Source organism: Pogoniulus pusillus, chromosome 12, assembly GCF_015220805.1.
Source record: "Pogoniulus pusillus isolate bPogPus1 chromosome 12, bPogPus1.pri, whole genome shotgun sequence".
In the NCBI taxonomy this organism is placed as follows: domain Eukaryota; kingdom Metazoa; phylum Chordata; class Aves; order Piciformes; family Lybiidae; genus Pogoniulus; species Pogoniulus pusillus.
Genome location: NC_087275.1, coordinates 18,765,878 through 18,773,885, shown reverse-complemented (window position 1 = coordinate 18,773,885; position 8,008 = coordinate 18,765,878). Strand labels below are relative to the sequence as shown.

Sequence of the window (8,008 nt, the reverse complement as noted above, 5' to 3'; positions counted from 1 at the left end):
CCTTCCTCCACAGGAAAACAAACAAACAAAAATCAGGGAAACAAACAAACAAACACAAACCCAGCAAACAATAAAGTATGGAAGCCAAAGCTGATAGTTGAGAAACAGTCCATGAGTGGAAATAAATTCCTATTCAACTGTGTACTGTACAAGTCCAAATCTGCTCACTGATAATTCACAAATAAAAATGAAATATTTATATCATATTCTTTAGTAAAATTTTTAACAGTCAATTTTTATTTACCATGTCTATTTAATTCTGAACGATGTAGTAACTGGAATGGACCTGCACTTTGTGCATACAAGGGGATAGGTTTCCAACATTTTCTCTAGTCACTGATATTTTAGATTCAGAATTAAACATATTCAATAAATTAGCACATTTTAGAGACTAGTACCATCATACCACTTGGTGATTCACAAAGTTGTGCCTTCCATTTGTGAGGCATGGAGAGGTGTGAGAAGATGCTGGTGATGACTGTGTTGGGACCTGACCTGCTGAAGCTGTGACTGTTTGTCCCCAAAACCCTTGGAACAAGCAGTTAGTAGCCTGGAAGGCTCTCACGTCCTCAGTTACTATGTGGGAAGACAATCTTACTCCTAAGGTGTCTTTGGCATAGCCATAGCACTTTTGCTTTCTGGTTCTCCATTCTGTTAGTCCCCAGCTGTGCTAAATCACTATGGCTGTGTTTATGCAACCGGAACAGCTGACCACAAGTAATAAGAGGTGGTTTGCTGGAGTTTACCATTAGATTCATGTCATGACATTTTCCCACTGCATTTCAGTATTCTACAGATAAGCATGCTGCTCCTAGGCCACTTCTGCTCTTAACTTGCAGTGAGTGCAGTGAAGGCTATGCTAGCATGAAAGCAGGAAGGAAGAGCATAGCTTGTTACAGAGTAAGATTGTGTTCTGAAGCTGAAATGGATGGATAGCAACGCGTTATATGTTATACTAATGTAAATATAAAATACTACTACTACCTGATGAAGGTTTGCTTTAACTTAAAGACTCAAAGTAGTGAAAGTTCAGAGAAAATAATGTGTGATGCACTTATTTCTTTCCAAAGGTTTTTTTTGTTGGTTTATGATTTTTCTCCAGGATAACCTGGTGCCTGGAATGGCCTAGCGAACACAGCATCTGAACCTTGGCATTGGCTTACATAGAAATTTGAGTTTCTAGCTGCTTCCTTAGCTCCCAAAGTAAAGGTACTCAGTTTTGGGGGGTTTTTTGTTTGTTTGTTTGTTTTTTGTTTTTTTTTTTCTTGGCAACTGTCAAATCCTGGAGTAGTCTTGTGTCTAGAGTCCTAAAACCTTACACAAGTACATTACTGGAGCTCATCAAATGTATAGACCTGTTGGGAGGGCCTTGGTGTGTGTGTACCCTACAGGGCTTAATGAACCAGGGTTTCTTATGATGTAAGCAAGAAAGTGCAATAACAAATAAGTTTATTGAAATTCATGGAGCATGCACTTAAATGATACAAATTGACATGTCTCTGTTTCCAGGAGTGGCAATGGAGTGGGAGGAAGGGGATCAGGTGTTTCTGGAGAAGAGCCATCTCACTTGCTGTTGATGTAGCTCTTTTTCAATCAATACACAGCCGAGACAATGACTTTAGGAATGATCTGAGCACTTCCTCAGATATCAAAGAACTAGACTGCATGTTTGGTTATCAAAACATGCAGGCTGAAGCTTGGCAAAAGAAAGGTGAAGACACTGACACACTTTCACTCCGGCATCCCAAAGCAGTGTTCTTTGAGTTGTAGGACACGGATTTCAGGTCTCTAAGGAAACTGCAAAAATCCTGGAGCACAGATGCTTCCTTGTGGTAAAGCAAGCCCTCAGACAAAATCACTGAAAACTGAAAACTGATAGTCTAGAACTCAAACATTAATATCCTTTCTGTGTGGTTACAAATAAACCCCCATGTGACAACACAGCATAATACCACCTGGAAATTCTATCCAAAAATTCTAGGTTGGCCCTGAAATTACAAAGTTTGGGAAACTTTGCTCCCACAGTAGTAGGCAGGGAACCTTCTTGGATTAAGTTAAGTGTCTCCTGCCTTCAGACAAGTACTTGAGTGTCTGACTTCACACATGGAAGAACTAACCTTCTATATAAATGAGCAGTTTTACCCCCCCCCCCCAGTAAGAGCTTCTTGCTTCTTGACATTCATTCTTGGTGTCACAGGCATTTCTTCATTTCTTCAGGGACTAAGCTGGATTTGTTTGTTGTATAGAGTATTGTATGACAGACTCCAGGACTGCATTCTGTTAGGCCACATGGTGCCAGGCAGCTAAGACGAGTAACGGTAAGCGTAATGATGCCAAAGTCCTTTCAACTCTGCAGGCCTCGGTGGCTCTCAACCAAGACCTAGTCCACAGACCCAAAATTCATATTTAATACAGTTTTTCCTTGCCAAAGACTTAGAGATGCAAACTATTTAGAACTTCAAAAGCAGCCACACTGATATGTCAGAAATAATTTTCCATTGAAGTCCCATTAAAAACACTGACCTGCCTATAACCAGTGTGCTACGTGATCACTGCTACCTGGTTTCCCACACATAATCTGACCGCTTTAGTGATGTGCTCAGTGCCTGGGTTGTGTCCTGGATGCAACTTGGCTCTGTCCGCATCTCTGAGGTCACACCCTCTCCCCACGCCACAAAGAGATCAGGAACTACTGAAATTAAATTCCTTTATTAATGGAATGGTTTCAACAGACCAAAAATGAAATAGATGAAAGGAATGCTTGTCCTTTGTGGTTGCTAGAAAAAGTAAATAATGTCCACAGATATTAAACAGCTTTCTTTAAACCAAAATTAAATATGGTCCAGAACAAAGCAAGCAATCTGTAGAAATGTATTGTTATTACTGATATTACAAACTATTTACATTGGGTAAAAAATGTGTGTCTCAAAGCCAGCTTTAACCTTAGTTGATTATTGTTAATGATTCTCTGTATCTTGCCTTTTTTTCCCCCCTTTTTTGCTATTATAGGTAAATCAGATGTTAATAAAGTTTTAGAAGTGAGTGATCACAAAGCGAATGCTGAGTAGAACAGATAGCAACCTCTCTTCCTCACCACCCGGTGTGACTACTGTGTCACACTTCAAGATTTAAGAAGTTTATCACCTCCCTGCAGGCTCTTCCCACATCCAACTATTTGTCACTCCAACCAACTTACTTTCAGTGCCAGGAATCCCTGTGAAGGCAGTACCTGGTACGAGAATATGCATTTTAAATATATGTATTTTAAAGGAGCATATATTCTTCTTTAGTAGTACTGTGTTTTGTCTCTGCAAATGCATGTTCACAGTAAAACCGTATCAAATAAATATTCAAAGGAATCAGCACAGTGCATCCAGTTTCACTTTCCATATGGAAACTGATGTGTCTGCTTTTAGTGGTGGTATAAGGCAGAGGCTTAATACAAACCCAACTCTGCTAAGTCCTGATTGCGAATAAAGAAATCCTGCCTAATTACAAAATACTTGATTAACAGCTCAGACAAACAAAGGGATAGGTTTACTATACACCAAAGCTATTTGCTGGAAACTGCTGGTTTCATAGCAGACAGATATCACAGAAAGTATTTTTTTTCAGTTTGCAAAAATGATTAATCAGAATGGTTTATCCATTCAATCAAACATTGCTCTGGTGTAACAACATTGTTCTCAGTTCCCTCTCTCTCTGATCCTCCTGCCTGTATTTCTCCTCTAGCTTTTGTTTTTCTGAATCCATACTATAAAAAGTGGAATCTGTGCTTCTCCTAATCTTCTCAAACTGACTGAAATCTGCAACGTACTTTCCATTTGGAGAGAGAGACACCACAGGCACGAACTCATAGCCCCAGTGGATCTCCTCAGGGATGTAGGAAGTCCTGCTTTGGCAGACAGCACTGGTGGACTCCACAGTGGCATTCAGGAGCACCACAAGCTCGAAGTCCTTCTCCTTGAGATTTTGAGGTGTGAGATCTCTTAAAGGGCTGCTTTCATCCAAAATGTGGTAGAAGGTTAAAGGCAAAATGAGGAATGGACTCTCTGAAGAGGAGTCAACATTGAACTTGACACTGGCTTGATTCAGCAGGATCCGCTCTCCTTCTTTGGTTTCGTATGTCTGAAGAAGCTTCCCAGACAGCTGACACTGTATCAGAAGACTCTTCCTCATATTTGCTACTCTAATCACCAGGCAGAGTTCTCCATTGTGTTTAGTAATGACAGCACAGTGGCTGAATTTAATAGTTTCTGCCCTTTTTTTAGGTCTTGCTATCTTGGCCAGAAAGGTACCTGTGATGAAGATTTCAATCAAGGTGGTGATAACCAGTTGGGCCACAAGTAAGAAAATGGCATGAGGACACTCCTCTGTAATGAAACGAAATCCATAGCCAATGGTTGTCTGTGACTCCAGGGAGAAGAGGAATGCTCCAGTCAGAGAGTCTACATTCTTGACACATGGCTCGCGCTTTGGAGGGAACTTGTTTATTTCTAAGTCACCATGAAGGAATGCAATGGCATAGTAGATAACTCCAAAGAGGAACCAGGTCATAACAAAAGTAGCAGCAAATAAGGTGAGTTTGTACCTCCACTTCATGTCTATAACTGTAGTCCACAAATCTTGAAGATAGAGTAGATAAATGCCATCGACTTTGTCTATCCGCACGTTGCTGTGCCCGCTTTTGGACATCACACGGGGCTTGTGTGTCTTGAGCGTGGCAGCGTCGATGCCTCCATTAACCAGTGGGACACGGGACATATTAATCTTTGTGGTGTCCATTCTCACTGCTTCAGTCCTAAGGAGAGAATAAAACAGCACCATTACTACAAGAAATCAAAGCACAGAACCGATTCTGAAGAACATTTGACAATGGCGATGGAGAGAAGGCACAAATATAATCTAAACATAGCAGCAGTGACTAAAAACAGTTGGTATATAAAGTTACCATCATACAATATCTGACATTGCAAATAATTTGGTATTAATTTTTCCAGGAAAAAAAAAAATCTTCGATTTTGCTGACTGCCAAATGAGAAGAAGTAGGTTTCTTTTATGATAGCCTGGAAAAGAAATTCGACAAAGCTGAAATGTTAATATTAGTACTTTATTTCTGTAAAATGAATTAAAGAGGTTTTTTTCTTACGTTTCTCTAGAGAAGAGTCTCTTTTTGATTACTGAGCAGGTTTTCTTTAATGCCCTGAAGAGAGACATCTGACCAAATTGAAACTCGCTTCAATTCTTGGTTTAGAACACAGATCCAGCACACCACCTCTGTCTCTTCCTGCGATAGAGGCGAAATGAGCCAGACCAGCTTTCACTGGGAACAATTAACTTCCACAAGTGATTGACTCAGATGGATCTGCCTCTTTGTTACAAACCTACGACTAACCCAGAGGGAAAGAAAGCAGACTTGAACACATCCAAGTCAAGGTTTGGAGAGCACTATTTACATCTGAAAACACCTCAAAGTTGTTTGCACTGTGCAGCACTCCGATTTTAAGCCGTCTAAGGAAAAAAAAAAGAGGTGATTAACAAAGTCAGCATTCTAGCCGTGGGCCCTGACCTGCGCGAACCCAGCAATCATTGGACCACCCGACTCCTGGAGTTTGTTTACTGTGCATCAGTCCGGATGGAGAGTAAGTGTGCGGACACCCAGAACTGAATAAAGCCCAGAGAGTGAAGCAGAGCGGTGCCTGTGCCAGTTTGATGAGGCAAGTAACAAGATCCGACTTGCAGAACCAGACAGTGATTACGTAGAGCAAGGACAGTGCATGTTATAGTCGTTTCCAACAACAAAACTTCCTGCTGACAAAAACAACAAAGTAAAAAAACATCCCATGCATCCTTTGTGCTTTGGCAGGTCGCACAAAAAGCATTGTTTTGTTCTATTGTTTTCCTCAAAAAGAGCCTTAAGTAAGTGATTCGTTTTTTGTGAGCCACTGGAAAAAAAAAATAGAATGTCTTCCTTACAGCTACTTAAAAGAATTTTGCAGGAAGTACAAGATATATTTGTGGTACACACATGTGCCAGTCCAGGACATCAGCGTAATTGCTCACTGAAGAACCTTTCCTGTTCAATCAAGGAGAATTTTTTGTTTCTAGCTATGCCCATCACACTGTTTCAGCTTTTCTGGGAAAGGTTAATTAAACTTAACTCCCGTTAAGACCTGTAGCTCATTTGAAATTTGATTTAATCCCCATCATTTCTGTTGCATAGCCTAGAAGCCATGACCATTTGCATACATATATAGGTGTGTGTGTGCATGAGTGTTTGTGTGTGTATGTATATGTGTGTGTGTGTGTGTGCATTTATATATATAAATGTATATATAAAAGAAAGGAATGCATTAGTGATCCCAGTAGGAGATTCCTTATGTGACAGTCAAATCAACACACAGTGCACAGCATGTCCGGATAATAAACAGGAAAAAACCCTTTAAGTATCTGGAAAAGAACAAGGGGAGGAAATTGGGGGGGGGGGGGGTGAAGGGGTGGAGGAGAGTGGAAGGAGTAGGGGTGGGAAGGAGCATGCATGAAACTGCCTTTTAGGCCCTTAGGCAAACACCAAATCGAGCACTGCTGTCAGTGTGTGCTCTATACATGTCACCTTAAATGGGAAACCTTGTAGGAAAATGCATACTGCTTAGTGAAGTGACTCCATTCCTTAGACCAAACCTCTCCCTGGGTTATCTTTGGATATAAAATGTGTTCCAAAATCTGTGCCAAAATAAGAACACACATTCCTCTCAAGCACAGTTTCCCCTAGCTGTTAGTCCAAAGGCACAAAACTTACGCTGTCAGAACCAACTCTCCTGCACAAATTGCCAGGAGAGGAGCTAGCTGACCTCTCCAGTCTAGTGCTGGGGACACATCCCCATACCGTTCATTACCCTGCTCAATCTACCTGGATGCCTGCTCCTGAGAGCGGCTCCCCAGGGCTGCCGACTACTCCTCCTCTGGAGGTCACAAGGAGTGAGGCAGACAAGGGTCCACCCTCCCTCCTTGGCATTCCAGCTAGAAAGCTTGAGCTGGTGGGGCAGGGACAGGGCTCAGGGAAGAGCAGACAACCTGGTCAGGGTCAGGGGTAGGCCAAAGAGAGGAGCATATAGACACTTGGCATGCCACATTCAGCTTGGCTCTACCATGCCTAAGAAATGCTGCTTTCTGCACAAGTGGTCAGCATATGTGTAATAAATCTGGCATGTTTGGGCAGCTCTGCCCCACATGCCCTGTAGCCCTGATACTACCTTCATGTGCCAGGTTTGGTATGTATATGCTGTACCATTCATCTGCAGCATGAGCCAGGTCCACAGTTGCAGCCCACACAAGAGCCTACTAAGAATTCCTGCTCCTGTGTCCTGTCTACCCTGAAATACATTGCCTCCTGTCCAAGAGCCCTGAATGGATAAAATCCTGACATAGTCTGCCACAATTCCAAGTCTAGTGGAAGACAGCTAACATCATAGATGCCAAAATGCTGTAGTAGAAGAGCTTCCCCTACAAGATGGGAGATGTGAAGGTACTTGCAAAGCTCAGTGTCTTCTCTGAGCTACTCCAACAGACAGACAACTGCAAAATTTGCCATTTCAGCTTTAACCTGGGAAGTAAAGATTTGCTACAGCCCTAGGTGATGTCTGGCACCCTCCAGACTGTGTTTCAACTAGCAACCAAAGGTGTTTCTCACTGTGTCTCTCTACTGTAAAGCTGATCTGCACATGTGAGATCAGCATGGCAGAGCCGTCACATTTTGGAGTCCACTATAAATAAAGAGGTGGGGTCAGAGCAACCTTGTAATCTTGTGTGTCCTCCTTTGATTTGTGTTTCTGCACATGACCAAGTTACTCAGCTATACAGTGATTTCCTGACGTGGATCCAAGCCAACTTAAGATGCTTCTTTTTAGATGGTAGGGTATTTGTTGTGTTAATTTGCTTCCTATGTTTTTCTCTTATGTCACTTTTTCCTGTGTGGTCTTGAATTCCTCTAGTAGTGTTTTTTTCCCTC

The 8,008-nt window shown here is 41.8% G+C and overlaps 1 protein-coding gene across 1 annotated transcript; it reads right to left on the bottom strand.

The window, feature by feature from the left end:
• Positions 1–2,589: 2,589 nt before the first annotated feature.
• Positions 2,590–4,783, bottom strand: KCNJ15 (potassium inwardly rectifying channel subfamily J member 15). The gene has a single exon (XM_064152162.1). The coding sequence runs from the start codon at positions 4,762–4,764 to the stop codon at positions 3,655–3,657; it is 1,110 nt and encodes a 369-aa protein (XP_064008232.1). The 5' UTR covers positions 4,765–4,783; the 3' UTR covers positions 2,590–3,654.
• Between the last annotated feature and the right edge of the window lie 3,225 nt (positions 4,784–8,008).